Consider the following 26036-nt stretch of genomic DNA (forward strand, 5'->3'; position numbering starts at 1 on the left):
CTTTCAGGAATCGTGGGAATGGGTGGGTGGTGGTTCGGGTGAGAAAGATGAGACGGACGAAATGAAGACAGAAGAGAATGAAAGATTATCTGTGGAATATTACTGCCCCAGCATTTGCCTAAGTGATCCAAGGAAACCACAGAAAAACTTGGACCAAGGCAGACGGACCCGGAATTGAACCGGCGTCCTCCCGAATGCTAAGCAATGGTCTAAACCTCTAGGCCATGCCGCTCGGTACATTTTCACCTAGATCGAAATACTTGTGGAATATCACTCTTCCTAAGCATTTGCCTGCATATATATACGATCAAATGAACCTACCGGAAAACTAAGACTAAGGCAAGCCGATTCGGAATCGAGCCAATATTCTCCCGATTATTAATCTACGATCTATATGTAATAAACCTCAAGACCATGCCGCCCAGTGAACTTCCAAGTTTGAGCCTAACATATAAGTATACATTTTCCATTCAATGAAACCTTGTGAGTGCCTTGATATGTATAATCATCTGGCATTCGGGAACAATTTTTACTGTAGTTTCAAGTCTTTCATTAATCTACTGTCTTAATCTCGTCGATTTCGTCTATATATATCCCTGACTACCACCCATTCATTCCCAAAATGCCTAAAGAAGGATTAACAATGCATAATCATCAGTTGGTACAAATAAAAAATTTCCTTCAACTTGATGTATATGTAGTCAATTGTACACCCAAATTTGATGGTTGTAAAACGTTACTAGAATATAAATATGTAGATGCAACCAACTGTACACAAGAGTTAGACCCGTCTACATTTTTCCAGTTGTTTATTTCCAACTGGAATAGGTATATAATAACATTGATAAAGTCCTCTATCCTACACGATGAATCGATCGCCTATAGAACTATTTGCGGTTTTGCGTTTTTGCAAATATCTTCGACACATTAACCCGTAAATTAAGTTAATAAGAAGTCTGCGGCTACGTCGTCTAAATGCTAAAGGGATTTTAACAAATTAACTTCTCGTTTATTTCACTTCATCGTTCAGTTTGAATAAGACAAATTACGAGTCGTGAATGCTACATGGGAATGTTTTTCTTTGCAGATAGCACGTTTGAAGTGTCGTTGGTGAAAGGATCTAGAGGTCTCGGTCTGAGTGTAACAGGAGGCACCGACAGCGGAGGGTCATGGCCGGGATTAATAAGGATTAAAAGACTATTCCCGTTACAACCGGCAGCCGCCTGTGGACTTTTACATGTTGGAGACCTACTGCTCGAAGTCAACGGCATCTCTTTGATAGGCCTAACGAATTACGTACGTAACTATAATTAATTGATTACTATTTTTTAAAGTCATCAAACACTATCCTTATGAAAATTAATGAAAAAAGGAATTTTTCCCAAGAAAAGTGGCATTTCCCAGGCATTTCAGAAATAACAGGTCAATTGAAAAGTCCCCGGCCTAAAATAGTAAAACACATTTTTTTTGCAAAATTCGTATTTTTTATTCAACATAATTCCCTTCAAGGGTGATACACTGATTATAGCGATCCTCCAACTTTTCGATACCATTTTTGTAGTACGATTTGTCCTTTGCTTCAAAATAGGCCTCAGTTTCGGCGATCACCTCTTCATTCGACGAAAATTTTTTCCCAACGAGCATTCTTTTGAGATCTGAGAACAGGAAGTAGTCGCTGGGGGCCAGATCTGGAGAATACGGTGGATGCGGAAGCAATTCGAAGCCCAATTCATGAATTTTTGCCATCGTTTTCACTGACTTGTGAGACGGTGCATTGTCTTGGTGAAGCAGGACTTTCTTTTTCTGCAAATGCGGTCGTTTCTCGGCGATTTCGTCCTTCAAACGGTCCAATAACGCTATGTAATAGTCGCTGTTGATGGTCCTTCCTTTTTCAAGGTAGTCAATGAAAATTATTCCACGCGCATCCCAAAATACAGACGCCATAACCTTGCCAGCCGACTGTTGCGTTTTTGCACGCTTTGGAGCGGGTTCATCGTGTGCAGTCCACTCCGATGACTGTCGATTGGACTTCGGAGTGAAATGATGGAGCCATGTTTCATCCATTGTCACATATCGACGCAAAAACTCGGGTTTATTACGCGTGATCATCTTCAAACACTGCTCTGAATCATCAACTCGTCGTTGTTTTTGGTCAAAAGTGAGCTCGCGCGGCACCCACTTTGCACAGAGCTTTCTCATACCCAAATATTCGTGAATGATGTGATGTATACGTTCCGTTGATATCTGTAGAGTGTCTGCTATTTCATTCAATTTCAATTTACGGTCATTCAAAATCATTTTGTGGATTTTTTTAATGTTTTCGTCCGTAACAGCCTCTTTTGGGCGTCCACTGCGTTCACCGTCTTCGGTGCTCATTTCACCACGTCTAAACTTAGCATACCAATCCTTGATGGTTGATTTTCCTGGGGCAGTGTCCGGAAATTCGTTATCAAGCCAAGTTTTTGCTTCAACTGTATTTTTTCCCTTCAAAAAGCAATATTTTATCAACACGCGAAATTCCTTTTTATCCATTTTTTTCACAATAACAAAAGTTGCTTCACTAAAAATGCTATAATTCACAAACTAATGATCCGACAGCCGTCAAATTTATAGACGCGTCTTTTGAAGATTAGGACTAACTGAAAATCATATGGATTTAGTTCTGGTGCCGCCATCTATGTGTCAGGCCGGGGACTTTTCAATTGACCCTAGTAGTCACGAAACTTAAGACAGTTGAATACAGTATATAAATGTCTACATGATTTAGGGGTAGTTTTGAATGTACCATTATTGTTTCATAGTTTCAATGGGTAGAATAAAAAAATTGCACTTTTCTCTTTACGTTCCAGGAAGCGCTGGAAGTCCTGCGGACAACGCCAAACCACGTCGACTTACGAGTATGTCGACCTCCTGCCGACGTACTAAATTGCGTCAGCCCCATTTCCGAAGTTCCTCCCCCGCCCCCGCGGCGAGATCTACCTTCTAGTCTAAGCTTATCACCACCCCCCAACCAGTTCTTCCTTGACGATGAAATGTTCACTGGGGTAAGTTGTTTTTCATTTCATTTATGACATTTTCCGCCACATCATCACCCCGATAAAAGCCATTAACAAACGTAAGAAAACTCACACGATAAAATTTATTCAACTCTGAAAACTCCACCAGTAATAAATAATAATAGTCAAAAGTATATTTGGAAATGAAAATAACCCTTCTACGAAAATTTACTAAAAAATATATATATATAATATTTGTTTTCATACACATTAAAAAAATATTACGATGGATATTAAAATGGATTTTGTATTCCCCATACCAAGTCCTTTTAAACGATAGCCCAAGTGATATCTATATTATGATAATCTTCACAAGATCATCAGTTCGAAAACTATTGGACACGGACCTCCACTCTTTAGCAGTAAAGTACGATAGAATCATTCAATTTTAAGAATAAATACTTTCTCAGTTTCTAAAGCAACTGTTAGCGAGCACAGAAATGATTATTTATTTATTCAACGTTATAAGGGAAAATTCTAGTACTTAATTTGTCTCTCACTAAGTTCTTACATGCATATCATGCGTGGAAAACATTAAACAGATGAAACAGTATTTCTAATATCAAATCACTCGATTGAAACTAAGTAATACTATAGCATATTATTGTCATATTTTGTAGGATTATTTATCAAAAAAACACATCTGCAGTTCTCTCAGATTGTATTTTTCTTTGTGTTATCGGCTTTGTTATTATTTTCCCCTTATTCCCCAAGGAAAATTCCCAAAGGCTCATACGTTGTTGATTTATATTCAACGTCTCGATGAAAAAACGAACCTTTTTCATACTTCAACAATACGCCTATTTTCAATTTTTTGAAACACCAGAGGGGCTGTAAACTATCAAAAAATAAAAAGAAAAACTCACATCCTCGTTGCAAAATTATAAAACGTTTTTAAATAATCTAAACCTTTTCTTATAATTTTAAATTTTAAACAGTTTTCTATTATGCAGTTTTTGCACAAACTTTTTCTCTAAAGTCCAAAAGATGCACTAAATCTTTTAAAAAATTTCATCTTACTTCCGAGTGCTTTTCAGAAAAGCTAACATTATGTAGTCGTTTTGGCAAAATTGATAAAAACATAGAGTAGTTCACAATACATTCTGGTTATATATCGCTCGGTGTTTTGAAGCGAGGTCGGGGATTGAAATTTCAATTTTCAATTACAAATTGGACGGAATACATATGCATAACGCCGTAAAGAGGCGCTTGGAGTGTTGGGATCATTTGTCGAATATAAAGAACATGACAAGGGCCGGACAAATAATGCTAATTATAGGGCAGTTGCGAAACAGGGAGAAGTGCCAATTGTGTGCTTTGATCGAACACCAAATCGAAACTCCAACAATAGATTGGACCGATTAAAAACAAAAGAGCTGTTTGCATCGTGGCCCATTTGCTATTTTAATCGATTTCGTTATAAATAAACCGATTTCGATGCAACCGGAAATTTGTTCGTTTAAAGCACCTAAACAAATCCTAATAATATGATCTTCATAAAACATCAAATCCTTTCATTTCATGAATTGACTATGAATAGAAATTTAATTGGTTCAAAAATCACAATCAGTCTATAACGTTATTTTTCGTATATTAATTCAGTTCGTCATTTCAATTACTTTTATTGTACCTATATATAGTTGCGACGATCAAAAATGGCATAGTCCACAATAAATTATCTGTGAGACCGAACGTATCTTCTTTCTTGTTCCCACTTGAGTCTGTAGTCATTTGCTGCATGAGTTAGGAATTGCTTCATGAGTACATACAAAGTGAAAAGAGATAACCGGATAGTAGTGTAATGTTCGTGGGTTTAACAAAATTACCTTCTAAGACTGATAACGACAAAAACTATTTATTTACACTAATTTATTGAAGAACTTAAAAACACTGTTAAATTATTACTAAACTTAGGTTATGAATTATTCTATTTATTTACACTACTATTAATATATCACTATTCACTGCGCTATTTATTTCACTGCTATGACTGTCAATTTATTTCTGGATTCACTTCTGCAATGGCCAATTTATTTCTTCTTCTTTCGGCGATCTTCCTTTAAACACTCTTTTGTTTACTTTCGGGAGCCTTCTCGAAACGTCCGGAAAGTTTCTTTTTTGTTTGAACTGTTTAACTGCTTTCCCAGAACGCAGGTACGACACACACAGTTACAAATACGGCGCACATGAAGAAAAGCGCCCACGGCTAGTCGGCGAATCGATAAGCCGTTCACGCACACGTGTGCCCGATCGCACACAAACACACTCGTGCTCGCTACAATAAAAAGCGGTGCAGCGGTTAGAGGCTGATACGCAAAAGGTCAAAATCGGCTTTATAACTACCTGGTTGGAGTTATATCTTTAAATAAGCGTCTTACTTCCCTAAATTCCTAAGAATGTTAAACTTTCTTTAAAGTCCGATGCTGGCAACATGCATCTCTTTCTGTTACACATCAGTTGGTGTAATGTTATGCCTTTTTTGTTTATTTGTGTCCGCTGCAACTCCTACCTGACATCTCTTTTCTGTGTTTATGATATTGGTGGAGTTGCTTCCTAACGTTTCGCTAGCACGATTGGCGAAATTCTTCAAAGGTCCTTCCATCTCCGATTCTGGAAGTGGACTTGTATTTGTTAGGAGGCAACTCCAACCGACTTTTTCATCGTTATTATTATTATTATTAAGTATAAATGTGACCTAACGAACGATTAAAAAATTGTAATTTCGTTATTTGATCGTATTTATGAGGGATATTTTTCAAAACTGTCTATTCCCAATTTCACAGCAATTCGACATCACAATGACTAAGATCCAGGGCTCGCTGGGATTCACGTTACGCAAAGAAGATGACAGCGCCCTGGGGCACTACGTCAGGGCTCTGGTTAGAGAACCAGCCCTTTCCGACGGCAGGATACAACCAGGAGATAAAATAATCGCGGTAATTTCCAGTCCCTCTTTTCTTTCTTATTATTTTTTTTTCCTCTTTTTTAACCGTCATTATTTCGTTTTAACGTTTCCCGTTCTCGACTTATACAGGTTAACGACGTCGAAATATCGGCAATGTCTCACGAACAAGCCGTTCAGTTCCTACGCCAAGCCGGAGACGTTGTTAAATTAAGACTTTACAGGGATTCCGCACAGACGCCCGTCTCGACGTTATCGCCTAACGAAACGACACCGAGGACTTCTTTTATAAAGAAGGCGCATCTGAGGTATCTGTCTATTTCAACTACTTACTTTACTACATCGTAAAATACCTACAAACAGACGATATTAAAAATGTCACAGGAAAAGCACATTTCATGTTTTTGCAAAATGCCAAAACATGTTTTCCTTTTGACGATTTTTGAGCCAGTTGCAATTATTTACAAAGTAAATCAATATACCGGGTGCAATTAAAGGTCTTGACCTAACTCTAAGACCAACATAATCTTTGAAACCAAAAGGTCAAAAGTGTTTCATATGGACATATGTCCAAAAATGCTTTCTTAAGAAGTTTGGTAATTAATTATTTTACTAAAGACTAGAAGTTACTAATGGATTAAATTGAAAACATTTCAGAATTTTTTTGAAAATAATCTTCCTCTCTTACTTGAAATACTTGACATCAGCATAGGCTGAGTCAGTTGGAGACCAACCTTTGACCATTTTAAAAATAGTAAAAGTGCTTTTTATTTTTCGTCTAATTTTCAATACCAAAAGTGCCCGATGCAATTAGTTATTCATTATTTTTTCTGCTAAACTGATTTCTTTAAGACTCTGGCCCCTTAAGCCCCCATAAACGCAACGTTATCGTTTAATTTTAGACAAGAGGCCGTAGATATGCTGAATGACATAGCATTACGTAAAATAAGCAACCAAGACATTTACTGTTTGTCGCCGACTTCGTCGCCCCGAAGAATCCGGAGACAGATGTTCCCGTCAAACGCTTCGCAAATCACCGATCCCGCGGACCGTTACATAGCTGACGACGACCAATTTCACGAGGCGTTCCTAAAAAAATCCAACAAACTCGAAGACGACCCCTTCAGTTCCTTGTTTACCACATCCGACTGCAGCGACAAACCTTCGCGTCCAAATTCCTTGGATTTGTGCAACTCCAAAGGCACGCCGGTCATCACCCGAAAACCCAAATTCAATTTCTCCCTCGCGCACAATGCGTACGAATTAAACAATTTAGATGCCGATATCCTGGACGCGCCCAATTTAGCCTACACGCTCAAGGATAACGTCGAAAGCGCGGAGATAGAGAGCACCGATAGCTTCCCCCAGGAACCCGTCAGCATGCCACATATCCCCGTAGATAATCCGGAATTTAGTCATAAGAATCCCGCCTACCAGTCTGCTCATCCCCAATGCGGTACCGAAACTCCCAGTGGCGGAACGACCGAGTCCGACAAGGAGGCTAAAAAATCGGAAGGAAAGATGCAAAAATGGAAGGGGGTTGTTTTTGATGCCGATGGAAAGACGAAAAAGGAGACACCGGAAATTGCCCAAAACACAAATGACACTAGTAAAGAGGAATCTGAACAAGTAGGTTTACAATTAGGTATATTTAACAACAAATAAACAATGATGGCTGTTGCCAGCGTTCTTTACGCGTACGACATAACTGCAGTATAGTTTAATAGTTGACGTAGATCGACTATTCGCATGATGGGAGTAATCATGTTTTTTTTACAACGTATCGATTGATATGTTGTGAGTCATTGAGCAAGAAAAAATCTAATACAGTCAAACCTGGATAAGTGAGAAGTGGGTAAGCGAGGAAAGCCCTTCTAAAACCTCTATAAGTGAGAAACATAAAACCTGTATAAGTGACAGTCATTTTTCATGCGTGAACCTCTTTAAGTGAGATTGCTACTTGTCTATACCTCTATAAGCGACAGTTTACTTTTACTATTTTATGACTCGTTCTTAAATTTTAAGAGACTCTTATTTCATTCGAAAGACCAAATCTGCGAATGACCGAGTAAGTCTTTATTATTTTATTATAGCCAAATGTGCGTACCGACTTGTTTATCAATCTTATTACAGTCAGTTCATAAAAGCAGTTGCGAAGAAAGGTCCTGTACTTCCTCATAATGTCTAAACGAAAACTCGATGTGTTGTCGAACCGTATTTTTATAGACCTCTATAAGTGAGACAAATTCCTCCTATAACTCTGTAAGCTAGACACTCGGGTTAGTGAGAAACCTCTATAAGAGAGAAACAGATCACGGTCCCTTGAGCTCTCTCTTACCCAGTTTCGACTGTAGTACTGCATAGATTACCCCATACCCACGCAAAGAATGCTGACAAGAACTATACAAAATCAATTACAACAAAAGAACTTACCCCTCAAGAGAAATCTCAATATGAACGCATGTTTCGTCCACTTAATAACGAATATTGTTTTAATTAAAATAAAATGTAATAATTTTAATTAAAATACATATAGTGCAAATGATTTCGCATTAAGTTGCTTTTGTTGAGATACAGGGTAATCCCAATAATATAAGTAATGTGTTTATTTTGCAGATCCTCGCGATAGAACTGAATAGGGGTTGGAACAGTAGGTTAGGATTCAGTCTTCAGGGAACAACGGGAAACACTTTTGTTAGCGCCGTTCATTCGAACAGTGTGGCAGCCAAGGATGGGCGATTAAGGGCGGGTGATCGTGTTATAAAGGTATTTAAAAATTATTATTATTTATTTCCGAGTTTTTGTGTTGCCCATAGACGAAAAGTCACTCTAATGCAAATTTGTCCTTCGAGATGGACCATCTAAGGTTATTCCAGATATGAATAGAGGGTATGTCCCTACAGAATGCTTCAGTGGGATATTTTTCGATTCCGTGTCTAGATCATCCGCAAGGAAGCGAAAGTTAACCAATATAATTTGACTAATTAGCTAATTCTTGATCGATCTTGGTGATTGACGAATCGAATTCGATAGATTCTAATGCACATAATAAGGACATGAAATAATTTTTCTAATATCGCTTGAAAAATCCATAAAATTCATATTTTTAGTGAAAAATACTCAAATTATATCTAAATGAATATGATATTCAAATTCGAATTAATTAGAATCCAGTCCTATTTGGCCAGCCTTCACACCCACTGGCAGAAAGACGTGCCATTGAAACGCTCCTAGGGACATCTCTCATATTCACTTCTCCAAAAATCTCCAATGACCCATCTTGAACGCCAAATTTGCATTAAACTGATTTTTACTCTTTACTAAATCCATTTCCTACATTTCCTATACATATATTCGATCAGTACATACATGCATAAACCATACAGACGCCTGCAGGGAGCCGTGCCCTCACCCTCCTGAGATTTTCATGTTTTATACATTTGTACGATTTTTTTGTACAGTACTTGGTCTTTTTTAAAATTTAGATTAATACATCGCTTTATGAAGAAAAATCTTTCTGCTTTAGTTTAATTCAATTTGTTCCTAAAAAGGGGGTCGCTATATACTGTTTTGTTACCTTTGTATAAAAACAAATGTTATATGATATACAACAAAAAAAATCTATTTGCCCCCCCCTCCTCCTCGTGAAAAAAAAGCTGCAGACGCTCGTGATAAACTACAAAGCAAACGGGTAAATCCAACTAATATTATAAATGGAAATGTTTGTTTGCTACCATTTCACGTCTTAACTACTTAACCGATCATCATAAAATTTTGTACACTAATTGTCAGGAATACAGACAAGGACATAGGGTACCTTTTATCCAAAAAACAAATATTGTTCCCGAGGGATAGAAAAAAAAATTAATTTTATGTGGTTGTCGATGATCTTTAACACGTATTTAGGACACCTGTCATGAATTTTTTTTGTATACACATTTTCAGGGGTACAAAAAGGGACATAGGGTACTTTTCATTAAAAAAAAAAACTGTTCCCCACGGATAGAAAAATTAGTTTTATGTAGTCGTCGATGATTTTTGACACATATTTAGAACATCAGCGTGAGCGAAGGCAAAGAAGGAAGAAAAACCTATCGTGAAATTTTGTACAAACATTATTAGGGGTACAAAAAAGGGCATAGAGTATCTTTTATCCCGAGGGATAGAAGACTTAAGTGTATGTGGTCATCGATGACCTTTGACACGTATTTAGGACATCAATGCGAGTTAAGCTGCGTGTAAAAACTGGTAAACAAATAAAAACACACAACAGCAAAATGTCTCCCAAAATTAATTCTTCAACCTGCTCTTGATTTAAAGGAAAAAAAATTGCTTTCAGTAAAAGAAATTTTTTTATAAAGCAACATGTTTCGTCTTTTTCAAAGAAAATCAATTTTTGGAAACACCATAAACGGTTTTACTCTAGACCTTTTTTCTTTTAACAAGTCCTTTGTGCGAGCAGTAGATTATTTCGAGGAAAATACTTTCTGTGCCACGGCAAAATACAAGGAAAATAAATTTCATTTGTACATACATTCGTTAAGTAACTGTGCAATGTTCCTTTTTTACAGGTCAATGACGAAAGTGTAGAAAATATGAACACTAATGATATAATTGATTTATTAAGAATAGTTCGAGGTCCAGTTTGTATTGTAGTATCCAGAAAAATACCAAAACAAGACTGTAAAAATAGAAGCAATGCTGAGAATTGAAACGTGTAGTACAAGATAACATATTCTAAGAGCGTTTGTCAAAAGTGCTGTCTTGTTTTTCATCTTTTACCTATTGTTTATTACTCGACTAAAATGTAAAAATATCCACATTATTCCCAAAATCGTGTATATACACTAAACTTGTGATAGAATCAAAGAAAAAAAATAATCTTCATTATACATAATCTTAAACGCTTGTTAATTTTTCAAATTATTTATTAACGCGTTTTTGAACAATTAAATGTTTCTAATGATACGTTTTTTATATTCGTTTTACTAATAAATTGTCAAATTTTACTGTATCGTATAATTCATTCTTCCTTAATGCTAATAGTCAATAAAATTGATCCCTATTTGATAAGAAATTACCACGTTATTGTAATTATTATTATTATCATCTATTATTTAGAACAAATATTGTAAAACATTGATTCAAAAGACTAATCAGATGGTGATGTAAACCTCAAGAAGTCTATGATGGTCTAGGCAAAATGTTAAACTGAATGAAATAATTAAATATGAAAAAGGCACAAGGACCTTGCTTTGTTACTTGTGGAACTACAAAATATTTTTATCTAAAATTGAACATAATGGTAATATTGTTGGGTTATATATTAGAATTACAGTTCTACCTTTGTAAATTTTAATTAAATTATTATACTTTTCAATTAAGAATATTCTCATTCCGGCCTAGGCCTTTGAAAGAACTCAGGATTCGTGTTGCCAACAATTTGTCTGGACTAAATCTATTATAAGTACCTAGTGTCGTTTTAGAATAAATAATAATAGATAAATAGACAAAAAAAATTGGTTGGGCTCCTTTCAAGAGCGAAAAATTAGTAAGCTCGATTTCCGGCTAGATTTATTATCGTTCAAAATCGTTAAACTAATATACATACATAATGTAATGTAAAGAGTTGTAAATAATATTCTAAAGTCATGCCTATTGAAATATTTGTTATTTTATAATGACTTTAAAAGTATATGATGATGTACCATATTGATAAGATTTACCCTAAGATGGCGGAGCATTTCGGATTACGTCTAAAAAGATGAATACCTATGATATAATATTGTGTTCGTTATAACACGTAATTTTAATTTTTATGTTGTTTCCTAAGAGCGATTTCTGTACCTAGTTTTATGTTGCGAATTTAAACCAAAGAAAGTTAATAAATGCTGTTAATTCCCTAATTACATTTCATTTATTATTTTAATCCTCAATTCAATGGTCCCCATAGATGGTCCCAATGTTATAAGATATAACAAAATGGCTTCATGCCTAGGAACGCCGAAACATGTTTCGTACCTTTGTTACCCAATTTTAGTACCTAAATGTACCGTAAAAAGGTACATACTTTGGTAACAACCATTTAAAGAATGAAATTTAAAGAAATCCTACCTTTAGTGCCTCGTTTTTCTACGAATTTGGACCCATTCTTCCAACACATTTTAGTAACCGAACCACGCTTATCAAAACTATATAAAACATAGAAGTAGAAAATGAAAGTACACAAAAAGTAGCTTCCATTAATACGAAAATTATTTTACCATCTATGATTATATCTATTTCTTAGCACTTATTTGCCACCTACCGAGATTTTCAGTATTCAACTACGAATAATTTTAGACCTTCGCACAAGCCACTGCCACCTTATGAAATTTATACAAACTAACTAAATAATTATAAACTTTTTTTCAACACCCCAGCGACCTCTTTTAGCATGTTAGCTAATAACAATTAAATTACTGTTTAAATTTCTATCTTTTTATCTTTATAATATATTAATTAATTCTTCTTATTATGTTTCACAAATTTTACAATAAGTGATTTACAAATACAATCTGATTTAATGGTCTAGTTAAGCATTTAAGCATCATTTAAGTATCCCAACCTTATAACTTACTTCGACTGTTGTCTTTTAATACCGTTTACATTTACTATTAAATTAATCATTAACATGTAATTCACGACCAATTATATGCTGAATTATGTTTCTTCTACAAATTAAATACCCATTTATAATTAATATTGAGAATATTTTGCACTATTAACCTAACATTTCTACTTGTCATATTCGGTAGAGGCATTAAAAAATGTACGTTTATTTTATTACAATTACAAGACATGAAAAATTAATTTAAAATATTCCAAATGAACACCAAAGTGTTTTTGAAGTAGGTAATGCAAGAAGTAATATTATGTACTCATATTTCAAGCTTCAGTGCAAAAACAATTACTGTACTAATAATGAGGTCGATATCATTAGTTAGTCAACTAGAATTCAGCTTTTCTGGAAACGTTGCTCGCAACGCATTAACATTAGGAGACGTTGATAACGATGGAGACATTGAACTGGTTGTTGGCAATGAAGACGGAGAAATGGAAGTATTTAAGTATAACAATAAATGGCAAAAAATTGGCGACTTCTCTTTCATAACGTGCATAGGTATTGGCGATATTTTGAACATAAATCAAAACTGTTTAGTTGTTATTACTGCTGATGGATGGTGTCACATTTATTATTGCCCACCGCAAAGTAAAAAACTTGAAAATAGTGATATTGATATCACTGATGGTCAAGTAATGTCTAGTGGAAGTACTGACAGTGATAAAAATATTCAAACTCCACAAACAGATAGTCAAAATTTGAAACTGAAATGTATTCATGTACAGAGAATACCTCCAAATACAATGGATGTTGTTATTGGTGATATTGATGGAGATGGTCTAACAGAAATTGTTTTTGGGCTTACTGACAGAGTTGTACGTTCCTACAGGTGGCTGGGGAAAGACTATAAGACTGATCATTTTGTTTCTGAATTAGGAAATGTTTACAACAACACAGGACTGCTTTCAGGTCAGTTAGTATGTCTTAACAAATGGGAATGTGCCAACCAAATTGGCTCTATAACTTTACATCACTCTTTAACAGGCAAACCTTGCCTGTTAGTGTCCCAACCAGGTGGAACTTTTATGAGGATTACTTCTGAAGATCCCATCAACTTATCGCTGACTGATGAATTTGAAGATTTGAACATTACAAAGACAAGAAGTGAGAAATCGATGGAGTCTGCAGTGGACTATCAATTTCTTGGGATCTCACGGATGAGAAATCAAATTGTTCACACAGAAATACTGGGTGACTTAAATAACCCAAGGATTTTGATTGATAAGCACCTCCAAGAAACTTCACATGATTTAGATAATTGTAGTAAAAGTAAACCCTACTCTTTAGCTACACTTGATGGTACCATTATGTTGGTCCAAGATGAAGTAATTTTATGGGCAATGGCAGTGGACCACCAAATATTTGCTCTAGAAAAAATTGACATAACTGAAAAGAATTCAGATGATGTAATTGCAAGCACCTGGGATGGTTACACATATATTTTGGATCAAGATAGAAATTCTGTAAGATTCCAAGTGGGAGAATCAATTCAAGCATTCTGTAGTGGCCATTATACCCTCACACCTGGGGCATCACCCTCTACCTGTCTAGTTTATGTGACTTTTAAAAATAAAGTGCGTTTATACTACGACATACCCCTTTCTGAGATGGTCACAAAAAAGTTTGAACCCATCTGTGATAATCAAGAAATTCAGGAATTACTGAAAGTATCAGATCCAGCATTTAAAAGAAAATTTGTCGAATATGTAATGTATAATCTTAAGGTGTAATAAGCTTAAACATTGATCAATTTAATATGTAATTAAAAAATATTATCACTACTTGATTAAAATATTTTATTAGGGATATGTTCTAATTTCTATTTCCTTAGTAATCATCATTATCTAGCTATGCAGCTTAAAAGTACAAACACTATAAAACAATAGATTTTTTGTTATAAAAACTATAAAATTATAAAACTAATTCAGAACTTTTATACTTTTTAATTCAAGTAAAAAATATCTTTTTAAACCTTACTTGGAATGATTATTTTCCTCATTTCTTTTTTTTTTTGTTTAGTAAATAAAAGGTGTATATATTTAATAAACTTTTATTTACAACAAGCATAATTTCACTATTTTATCACGTTTATAACGAGCACATGATAAATTCTACAAATACGTAACTGAAACTGATCTGGTGTTTGTGCTTAGAACCTGATTTGAAATGGGCAGATATTTTTTTAATCGGTATGTACAAATTGGTGACAGTGGCTTGACGCCCTTCAATTTAAAAATAACTAATGATTTTATTTACGATTAGGACGTGTTTGGGACTTGAAATTTCGGTAAACATAATCCAAATTTCGTTTCTATGCCTGAGAATATCGGTATGGCAGCTTCGTATCCTCCTATATGGTTCGGATTCTTTACTGGTTGACCAGCCACTATTCCCACAGGTACTTTTTGTTCGGATCCCGTGGGTCTCCTAAAACAAGGTAGAAAGAATGAAAATAAGAATAAATCATACATTTCTTCTGTATTACTGATTTAACAAACAAAAATACATACGTTCCGCCAAAGTCAATATAGAATAATCGTTGTAACAACTCATATGTTAACAACGTCACACCAAACTGGGGAGAAGAACGAAATACTCGAGCTGAAAGGTAAAATACCAAACCCATAAAATCAGTATCGTACTATAAATATACAGATACAAACCTACTGCTCCCTTCCAGAATGCTCGAAATCCCTCTTCTTTGTTGATCTTCTTCGCAGCATCCCAAAGACCGCTGTACGTAGTTTGACCAGCTCGAGCTACTACCTGTAACCTAGTCTTGATTACATCGGCTGGAGTTACTAAAGACGCTGCGGGAACACCCGCAATAGCACCGGCTAGCAAGAGCGTTAATGGGTGATTATAACCATTCTCGTCTGCTAAACCAGCCTTGGTGTGAGCGTAAACCGGAAAGTAGATAGCACTAAACGGGACATCTCGTAGGAGGCACGCTGAAGCTCCCTTGTAAAGACCAAAAAGACCGAGTTCCTTAACCACAGGCCACGCTCGAACTTTATGTCCTCCAGCTATTTCTCCAGCTACTTGCAAACGGATTTTAACAATTTCCAGAGGATTAGTAAAGATAACTTGTGAACCACCAGCCTAAAATTAGCATAAACATTTTTATGTCTATTAAAGGTAAAACAAAAAAAGAAACTTACGCAACCTCCGGCAATAACTTCTCCATACCATGCAATATTGCCTTTCTTGTCGTAAAATTTGTCTCTTACAAAATCGTTAACCTGTCAGGACAACAGAAATCTAAAAATTAATACTAAAAAATAATATCATTGACAGCGAAATTAATTGATATTCTTTTCAAGACTACACTTTAAAAAGATCATACTACTTTTTTGAGCTATAAATATTAAAACAAAACGTTTCTTTCTAATCAAAATTTGGAAAAGTTAAGCAAAAAAGTGAATGACTTACCTCTCAACTTTTCTTTAAACACAACAGTTCAAAAAATAAATAATTTATTGAAATAATAAAACTTAATTACTTTATATTCCTAGTTAGTTATATAATATGTATGGGGTAAACATTGACATAAACTCTTGTATAAGGATAAGGATGACGGGATGACAAAATGTTTCAGGACCTTAAAAATGATATAAGTTATTGGATTTCAGTCAGACACAATTACACTATCTTACCGTCAATTTGATAGCTTTCTCTGGGGCAACTCCCATAAGTTGCGGCACAAGTCCTCTGTACAATCCCAAAGCTCCCTCATGTCTTATGACCTTTTTAAAACAGTCCCAACTGTTTCTGTACATCAATTCACCAACAAGCGAACCAGACCTTTGATTCTGCATCCTCGTTTTTACTAAATCGATAGGGTAAACTGCAGTGGCCCCAACGGCTATGGAATGCAAATATACATATTATATTGAGAAAGACTTTGAAGTATAATAACATTAAAATTTTTACGTTTCAATATTTTTTTTCTTTTTGATGTATTAAGGGCGTTACAAAAAGTGGGACAAACCGCACTCGACTTTAAAATTCTGCTAATTACGCATTTTTTTAGTCTAGTTTACTTAACAAGTGCAATTTTTGTATTTTAGTATTTTCTGTTGAATTTGTAAATTAGGGATTGTTATCACCACTTTTATCCCTTAATTTAACTCTTGAAATCTTTGATTTATTAGATATCATATCAAATTTTTTTAACTCACCTCCAGCCACCGAACCTAAAGTAAAGCGATAAGCACTTTCCAGAATTTGAACAAATATACCTCGGTCTTCAGGACTCTAAAAGGGAAACTGTAAATCAAAAGATTTACGTACAAAAAAAGGTTAATATTTACCGAAACTGCAGAAAGTTTTGTTATAGATCTCGTGATCTGTTTGAAATAGTGTTCAGGTGCAATGGCGTTGAGATCGTTGTAAACTATTTTCCTAAAAAGTCCTAAAATTATCTCACTTTTCACAGACAAAGTTAGAAAAGAACAGACCAATCCCAAATACCGCTATCATTTGGATTTAACAGACTATCCAAAGCAGCATAACAAGAAACGTGATTTCTTTTGTTTATTAGACAAATCAAAATACCAAATAAAGTTCGATCAAAATAATTACCCTGTTTGATGCAATACGTCGCAGAGATTATAGAGTATGTCTACTTCAAAAGGGGTAAGTTGGGATATTAATTGTGCAGAATGCATGAATTCCTCTTTGGTCACTTCTTGTGTCCTGTTACCGTTTGTAACGTTGAGGTAAATACGTTTTACTAATTCCATGTTATTTAAAAGTGAGTTAAATGCTATAAAATAAGGAAAACTGACCCTGCTTCCACTTTGATTATGAGACGCTGCCTACAAAAAATGCATGGAAAAAAACTCTTACAATTAGTATTCAAAATTATTGCACATGCTTAGATGATGTTACTACATTTCTCTGCACGTGCGCAGTACTATCACTAACACCACCCACCTCAATCAAATGTGACGCCACTTGTTTCGTTAATAAATGACTTTTGATGCTGATCATGATATCCTGAAAATCCATAACAGAAATAAAACCTGAACCCGATTTATCCGCTCGTCTAAAACCTTCGATGGCATACTCTTCATGAAAATCGTGCAGAAACTGACTGAACTCCGCATAATTGATCAGTCGTTTTCGATCTTTACCAAAATACAGTTCTATAAAGGGCGAGTCCATATTGAACGGGATTCTTCGATGAAGTTCCGTTTTTCGCATCACCTCAACGAACTCATCTGAAATCAAAAAATATAATTTTCATTACTGCTGCAACGCACATAGCATTTTATAAAATCTAATCATCTCTGTAAATAACGCATTAGTTGTTCCAAAATCTTTGATTGATATTACAAAAAAAAATAGCTATTCAAAGTTAAAAACTGTAGTTTTCCTAAATTTCTCACATATATGTATGTATTAATAATCATAGCAAATACTGTACTTTTTAAAAAATTGAATGCTTACTATAACTAACAACGCCATTTCCATTGGTGTCAAACAGTTGAAAAGCTGTTTTGTAGAGTGCATCGGGGAAGCACAGAAGTCCTTCGAATGCTTGAAATTCCGTATACGAAATCAGACCAGTTTTGCTTGTGTTAACTATGGCAGCTAATAACTTCACAGATTCTTTGTTATAATTGCTTCCGTCGAACAGTCCCAAATATTTAATGATAAAGTCTTCAGGAGACATGAACTTTTCCCCATTTTTATCCACGGAAGCATATTTGTTGAATATGTCGGTCAGATTAGTTGGATTAGCTCTTTTTAAATAACCACCACCCTTAAAATAAAAGAATATTTATTAAATATCAACAAAAAACAAATTTTTTCAATAAAATATGTCCATACAATCACTCTGTATATAAAAATATTTAAACCAACATACAATGTATATGCTTATTAAAGTCGTACAAAACAAGTCCCTGTGTTGATGGGATTAGGAATAATGAAGTTGTAGAACTTTGTGCTTTTTTTGGATGTCAGGTTTCAATGTTATCAGGTTTCAAAAATCGAAACTAATAATAAAAATAAGGACATGTTTTTAAAAAAGTCTAAAATCACAATTATTTACAATTAAAATACAAAAAAATTGTTTGTTTCATCAAGATACAGAGCGTTTTATTGTAAAAACAAAATTTAATAAACTTTATAGATAGTCAAAATGCATCGATAAAATTAATCAAATAGAAAGATAAATTAAATAAAAAATGTGATGTCATTCAATAAATTGAACATTATATAATCTGTATTGTTAAAACTAAACACACCCAGAGTAATCTCACATAAACTTGTTCGTTCTTAGAAAATACGTTTAGCGTTGTAATTAACGTGTTTCACGTATTATCATGCTTTAATAAAGATTAAGTATATCTACAAATGGGAAACATATTTACAGACCTAAAACTAAAAAGTAATGTGGGCTATCTTTAATAAAGTGTAGCATTAGCTGTGAAATAAATATTTTCTACACTTGAAAATATCATTTATAATTATTTGATGACTTTATGAAACTAAAGCAATTATATACATTATATAAAAAGCTAAATGAATATTTAGTATAACTTTAAGAAATGACTTAATTAGAAAGAGTAAGAGAACACGAGGGCGTTATGGAAGTCAATACGAAACAGGCCGGATAGGTTGGTAAGAAAACTACACCATTCAAATATGAAGGGCTATTTGGATACATATTAGAAGCGGAAACAGGAGTTAAGAGGGGCAGAGGTAGACCGGGAGGTGTGTGACCAGTGTCCAACCAATCTTCAGATTGATAGTGAAGGACTAACTTTTTACTACTGCATACATATCACTACAGATTCTTAGTTCAAATTTATCAATTTTGGTGCCTTATTCGAATAAGTAGATGAATAACATTAACAAATTATAAATAATAATGGTGACGTGTAAAAAAACTAATCATAAGTTAGTGACTAGTACTAATTGAAAAATTAGTAGATACCCGCATACAGTCCTTGGAGAAAACACCTGTGAAGGTCAAATCACAATTCTGTAAATTTATGTTCACATAGTCTTGTTTCAGAGGCCCTACTTGTTAGCCCTACATAAACTTCCCAATCTTAACAACATAATAATTAAGCATCAGAGGACCTGGGTTTGCACCCTTAAAGAGGTGTTTTGCAATTGTTATCAAGTTTTTTATTACGGAACAAACAGTACGTTGTAAAATCTTTTGCAATTTTATTGTGAAACAATATAGCACTAAGTAACAAATCTATTAATTACTGGAATGTTTAAAAATAAATAATAAAGAAAAGAACTTGACCTAGAAGAGAATTTGGAAAAGGTAGCCTTTCATATTACTGACCTCGTGATGGTGAACATCTGCCTCCTTCGTCATCACGTGTAGGGTACCAGAAGAAGTGACCAAAAAATTTCAATAAACCGACACACCACCGACAGTTCTGCGACCCCTAGACTACGTATTCGCGCATCCAAGGAGAACAGTCCGAACTATTACGTAAAATTTGTAAAAAGACTCATACTAACTCTACCCACACTTCGGAAACCGACGTGACCGTGAGGTCGTTTATAAATAGAGCCCGTGGAGGCCCCCCACGAACTTAGAGCGACCGTCGAAGATGACGTCCGGGTTTTCTAAATTGTTAACGTGAACGCGTAAACGCAAATGTCCAGGAGTCCGCGGTGAAAAGCCCGTTTCGCTTCCAGCAGGAAGGACACGCTAATGAATAGCTTCAGAAAGTAGTCGGAAAAGTGGCTGAAAAACATCACCACACGAAAAACTGACAATAATAAAGTGGAAGGAAAATGTGCCGACTAAGATCCTTGACGAAATTGCCATTATCGACTATCAACCAACCAATACATGAGGTATTATCATACAAAGGTAATTACAAAAAACATCACGTCTTATCAATTATAATAGGTACGTACCATTGCAAGCATACGAAGGTTTTTTATTTAAATGAATTATTAATTTGTCAAGAGCCGAATTATTTTATTTATTTATTTGTTCGCACAAAAACCTTGGATCTGGAGTAATAAAATTTAATGAAATTAAACGCGATTATTAGACGATTTGTAATATAATTTTATTTAATTCTATTAAACTATTATAAAATCATAAATAAACATTAAGTAGTGGAAATATTTAGATTAGTTTAATTCATTGTAAAAGTTGTACAACAAATTCAAAAAAGTTAATACTTATGTATATCAGTTGTTTATACAATATAATTAATTACGATATGCTTTATAATAGACATCAGGCTTCCATCACATGTACTACATTAAAATTTAACTTATCAAAAGCCATAAAAATCAGATTAAATATTTGCTTCTCACATTCAATTTGCGAGGAGTGTTTTAATCATACCATGAGAATCAGAATGCCAAAAACTCGTTTGTTAAAAGCAGAAGTTCAATAAAAATCTAATCGTAAAATAATCAGAACTTTATTAAATTAAAATGAGTTTAAAGACAAATTGGACACCTATAGTAAAGCGTTACGCGGTCTATGCGCGCGGCAACATAAGCGGGGGAATCCCCACGAAATCTCGGGTGCACGAATACGAGTTAATAGGTCCCTATAACTATTCGATTTAACTGAATATTCAAGATTCGGCTATTCGGCTAAAGCAATACTTTCAATATACCCACTATAGTCACAATATGGTAATAACCTTTTTGATAACCCATCATACTAGAAGTTATGTCCACATTTACTCGTTTATAAACGCAATATTAGATAGGAACAATAAATTTTTATTTGACGTCACATTAAAGTTCAGAATACAAATAAATTTTTAATGAAATGGAAAAGAATAACATTTTAAACATGAAACAAATGTTGGAACTCCTGTAATAATACGTGCCAAAAGCATATACTTATTTATCCCTACCTATTCTTGTAGAAGTTCCTTTTTCTATTTTATCAATTTTGATTTCTGTTAATGTACCCTGCCTCAATGGCGGCGGAAGACCTCTTGTTTATGTTGATTAATCAAAAAATCAACACATAATATATAATGTATTTCATGTTTTCAAATACAAGTCGAAGCCAATCAACGCATTTCAAATGCCAATGTTTTTGTGGAATTGATTAGTAAACATATAACCATTATGGGGTGCCTACATCTTTTTATTGCCCTTGCACCCGGTTTGGGTACAGCAACTTTCGACAAAAATTGCATTTAAATTTGTATACACATTTAGTAGACATTAATTTTATACATTGAATTTTTTTGATGTGCCAAACTACACCCCACCCCCCATATGTTCCCCTTCCTCCACTATCAAAATTCGACACATGAGCTAAATTTGCTCCGCTGCACCTGCCCTACGCAATACAACTGTAATGGTATTGCACGTTTTAAATTTTTGAACACCCTGTAAATATAAAAATAATAAAAATTTAAAATTCCAAAAACGAACCTCTTTGTACAAAATCGCTTTTTGTTTTTTTAAATATCAAGGAATAAACTAATGTATGTATCATAGATTACCCCCTATATATCTCATATTTATACTATATGTATATTTTAAGTAAAAATTGGGTAAGTACCTATCTAATCATAAATATTGAACAAACCTTGCATTACCTATAATTAATTACCTATACAAATTACTACTTCAGTAATTAGTAAAGAATTAAGGCAACAGTAACGACTTACCTACCTCTTGGCAAAATGCAGAACGTAAATGGGAAGTGTTTGCAACATTCTTCATTAAATCCATTTTACCTCGATTACTTGCAAAGTATTTTTTAAAAGCTAGGTAGTACTATTTAACAAGTGGTTAATAGACAACAACGACTCACTTTTTAATATGTTATAAAATGTGTTGGGGTAAAATCACTTAAATTAGAGCACCATCATATGCTACAGCTCACATCAGTAATCAAGTAATGATAACGTCAAGGTCATACGCTATAAAATACTGGAGCTGGAGATGTTTCTAGTCATGTACTCGACTGAAATAAGAAGGAAATAAGGCATTGAGAACGATATTCTGATTTGAAGTTTTTATTTACCCCTATTTCGGATATAAGAATAATATTATTAAGCTTTGTCTCAGATAACTCAATGAAAAATTCCTGATTTCTAATAAAAAATTATTTCACACTTTTCATTTCCTGGGGTGATATATCTGAGTAATTCCTTATCATAGATATTTCTTTCTTTATTATTATTATACATATCTGTGGGAAATGTCAAACTGACAACCACTGACAATTTTAGAACTCCAACAAATTTTCAGGTTACACGTTTCTTATAAACAATTTTTTATGAAATGTTTTTCTTTTATTTCAGGAAGTTTATAGTGAATTATCAGATAAAACATACGGAAATGTTTTATGCACTCTAAATTCAATATATTTAATTGGAAAAGCACCATGAAAAATGGAAAACAGTGCACCCCAAACGAAGCCCGAATTTTCTGCGAAAGCAGAATGTGATTTGAACAATCACAAAGTAAATAAACAAATAATTGTTAATTACAATAATTTTATTTTTTCCCTATTTTAGGATATTTTACTAAAGCACATTGATATTAATGTTTCTGAGTCAGAAAAAAGAACAAATGGAGCACTAAACTTGAGGGAATTTTATACAGTTTATTTAATAGAAATGAGGTAATGTAGTTGAATAAAGTGGAACTTATGGCTTCTAATAAATTAAACACAGAGTTGTAGATCCTGAATTTTTTGATAAACTGAATAAATTGAATACTGTATGGAGAAGATATACAGATTTTGAGCACCTACATGAATACTTAAGAAATACATATCCCTATGTAGTGATTCCTCCTCTACCTGAAAAAAAAGTTATGTATAGTTGGCAGAAAGTATCTGGAGATACATTCGACCCTGATTTTATAGATCGTAGAAGAGCAAGTTTAGAGAATTTTCTTTTAAGATTAGCTGCTCATCCTGTTTTGTGTTGGGACAAATGTTTTTTAAAATTCTTACAGGAAGAAGAAGGTTGGAAAGACTTTTGTAAATCGTCAGGTAAAGTAATAGCACAAGCTGATAATAATAATTTATAATTTTTGAGGTGCATTTCAGGCTATTTAGAAGCTGTAGAAAGTAAATTAAAGGGCTTAAGTACTTCAGTAAGACTGAAATACACCAATCCTTACTTTGATAAAGTAAAAAAGTACAGTTTTGATGTACAAACAAACCTACACAACCTTTTGAAAGCAAGAAGTCATGCAGTTGAATCTCTTTTTACAATCCACAAATTACACAGTAATTATGGACGTGTCTTCAGTGAATGGAGTGCCATTGAAAGGGAAATGGGGGATAGTTTGCAAAGAATAGGACACTATTTGGACACAATTGCATCTTGTATAGATTCAACTCTGGAAGATGAAGAACTGTTAGCGGACCAATTGAAAGAGTATATGTTCTTTGCCACTTCCCTTCAAAATATCTGCAAACACCAAGAACTATTACAACTAAAGGTAGAAACTGCCCAACACAACGTTGTTATGAAAACAGCTGAGAAGGAGAAAGCCCAGCAAGGAAAAATGGGACTTATGTCGCGATTGTTTGGGGCAGTTGATACAGATGAAGTGCGAGAACTTAAAGTAAACGTGTTGGACCAACAAATACATCGAGGAAACCAAACTGTCTCTTCTGCTAAAATAAAATTACTGTAAGATTTTTTTATTTCATTTGTAATATATATTAATGTTAATTTTTATTTTACTCTTTAGGGAATTTAATGAAAACGCTATGAACGAAATTGAGCATTTTAATGCTCAAAAGTTCACAGATCTCTCAGAAACCTTAACAGGCTATGCCTTTTTGCAACTTAATATGGCGAAAAAGGTAAAAGTAATTAAAATTGAAAATATTTAATGACTGCACTTTGGTAAATATGAACTACATAACTTTGAATAAATTTAAATTAATCATGACTAGAGGTTGCTGATGCTTGTCTATGCTACGTGGGTCTTACTTAATAATTTTACTCAAAGCATCCATGTACTTTTAGATATATGGATAGTACCAAGATTAGCGTTTTAAATGCTTTTAATTTTTGTGCACATATAAGCACGAGTATCTTTCATTTGGTACCACTCACAACGATATGCAAATACACGATATTTGCAAAATGCTTATCATGAGCCGTATGACACTTGTCCCGCAGTCCTTTTGACTAAATGTAGACTCTGAGACATTTAATTTGATTGGTATGGTACATATGCCTTCTGAATTGCTATTAAGTATAATAGTTGTTAATGAAATTCAGATGTTTGTTTGGATTTTGAAAAGAAATTATTATTATTGAAACAAGAGTCAAACAAATTTATTCAAAGTTATAATCCAGTTGGAGTATTTATGTAATTTAATATTAACTCGAAACTTAAATACCAAATTAAAATATTGTTTATTTTACAGAGTCTCCAAACTTGGAAACAAATTCGTGATTGCCTACAAACGATACCTTAATAGCCCATTAAACTTATCACACTCAAATGACTGTGATTCCTAACTTTCTCAAATTTTTATTTTGAATATTTTTTGAAATTTTTCTTCAATTTAGTAGCTAGCCCTTTTATTAATATATTTACTGTTAAATTACCTTCTTGATATTCTTGAACAAACAATTTAACCAGCAAATTGTTTGTTAATTCGAAGTTGTAGAATTCTAAATCACAAACGAATATTTTTTAATTGTGATATTAGGTATGATATGTATGTATAAGTAGATACGTCAGTATTTTACACTTAATTTGCCTTATAAAATGACCTTAATACGGTTCATTTCCCAAGTCAAAAGCAATTATAGATTAATAAAATAAGTGTCCTTTTTTAAAATTTTCATTTACAAGCGTTTGTAGTTAATTGTCCACTTGAGATGTGAAATTAATGGAGAACACTTAATACATCAACATCACTAATTTAGGATGGATTTGGTTTTATTTCCTAGCAAACCTATCTTAAAATAGTTGTTACTATTTTTAAATAATAGAACTTTATCATCACTCGCTAAAGTTACAATATGTTACTCGTTTATAATGCAATCTTACCACTTAATTTTAAGTTTAATACATAAATTATTACAGAGCTTATAAGGATGTTGTATCTATCTGTATAAGAAATAAGAGTAAATGAGTATAATTGTGTATAGCCTCGCGAAAGGCCTATATTTGTAAAGTAAATTATTTATAAAACGGAATCTTATTGTACTTAACATTAATTTCATAAATAAAAAGAAAATACTGTCGCATTTGATGTTTCAAATTACTGTAGCTTCTTAAGTTAGAATTTTAATAAGTACGCGAGATTCATAAATTGCCCATCTTTAAACATTTCACGAAAATGCGTAATATTTCATGTAGTTTCAGTCAATTTTTCATAAAATATACTAGTAATATCGTATGTTGTCTCATTTAAAATTTGTATGGCAGAAGTAAATTCCAAGTACGTTTTACC

General features: G+C 33.7%; 4 protein-coding genes across 12 annotated transcripts in view; 3 read left to right on the forward strand and 1 right to left on the reverse strand.

Annotated features, from left to right (window-relative positions):
* The window catches only part of LOC108734648 (multiple PDZ domain protein-like), a 183664-nt gene extending 171800 nt beyond the window's left edge, over positions 1-11864 (forward strand). For all 6 annotated transcript variants that reach the window (XM_025981580.1, XM_025981584.1, XM_025981585.1 and 3 more), the window contains 7 exons: positions 1088-1296; positions 2850-3044; positions 5840-5992; positions 6091-6266; positions 6861-7587; positions 8575-8724; positions 10530-11864. In XM_025981580.1, the coding sequence (XP_025837365.1) occupies positions 1088-1296; positions 2850-3044; positions 5840-5992; positions 6091-6266; positions 6861-7587; positions 8575-8724; positions 10530-10670 (1751 nt within the window). In that variant the 3' untranslated portion in view covers positions 10671-11864. The remainder of the gene's footprint in view (positions 1-1087; positions 1297-2849; positions 3045-5839; positions 5993-6090; positions 6267-6860; positions 7588-8574; positions 8725-10529) is intronic.
* Positions 11865-12600: 736 nt separating this feature from the next.
* Positions 12601-14426, forward strand: LOC108734650 (KICSTOR complex protein ITFG2). The gene is made up of 2 exons (XM_018466284.2): positions 12601-13531; positions 13607-14426. Exons 1-2 carry the CDS (start codon positions 12856-12858, stop codon positions 14350-14352), a joined length of 1422 nt encoding a protein of 473 aa, XP_018321786.1. The 5' UTR covers positions 12601-12855; the 3' UTR covers positions 14353-14426.
* Positions 14427-14656: 230 nt separating this feature from the next.
* Positions 14657-22504, reverse strand: LOC108734654 (calcium-binding mitochondrial carrier protein Aralar1). Of its 2 annotated transcripts, none has more exons than XM_018466289.1 (11): positions 22268-22504; positions 18077-18392; positions 17561-17847; positions 17207-17442; positions 16936-17026; positions 16804-16879; positions 16279-16487; positions 15784-15864; positions 15286-15724; positions 15133-15223; positions 14657-15049 (listed from the first exon to the last, which is right to left on the reverse strand). In XM_018466289.1, exons 1-11 carry the CDS (start codon positions 22325-22327, stop codon positions 14881-14883), a joined length of 2055 nt encoding a protein of 684 aa, XP_018321791.1. In that variant the 5' UTR covers positions 22328-22504; the 3' UTR covers positions 14657-14880. The 2 variants fall into 2 exon arrangements, with proteins under 2 accessions (XP_018321791.1, XP_018321792.1); XM_018466290.2 differs by lacking the exon at positions 22268-22504 and adding an exon at positions 19938-20102.
* LOC108734656 (sorting nexin-4) lies at positions 20390-25833 on the forward strand. 3 transcript variants are annotated; one of them, XM_018466292.2, is made up of 7 exons: positions 20390-20477; positions 22903-23064; positions 23119-23225; positions 23278-23600; positions 23658-24249; positions 24311-24425; positions 24999-25833. In XM_018466292.2, the coding sequence occupies exons 2-7, from the start codon at positions 22993-22995 to the stop codon at positions 25047-25049; spliced, it is 1260 nt and encodes a 419-aa protein (XP_018321794.1). In that variant the 5' UTR covers positions 20390-20477; positions 22903-22992; the 3' UTR covers positions 25050-25833. The 3 variants fall into 3 exon arrangements, with proteins under 3 accessions (XP_018321794.1, XP_018321793.1, XP_018321795.1); XM_018466293.2 differs by lacking the exon at positions 20390-20477 and adding an exon at positions 22832-22849; XM_018466291.2 differs by lacking the exon at positions 20390-20477 and having other exon boundaries at positions 22809-23064.
* Positions 25834-26036: the final 203 nt, after the last annotated feature.

Source organism: Agrilus planipennis, unplaced genomic scaffold (assembly GCF_000699045.2).
Source record: "Agrilus planipennis isolate EAB-ADULT unplaced genomic scaffold, Apla_2.0 scaffold52, whole genome shotgun sequence".
Lineage (NCBI taxonomy): Eukaryota > Metazoa > Arthropoda > Insecta > Coleoptera > Buprestidae > Agrilus > Agrilus planipennis.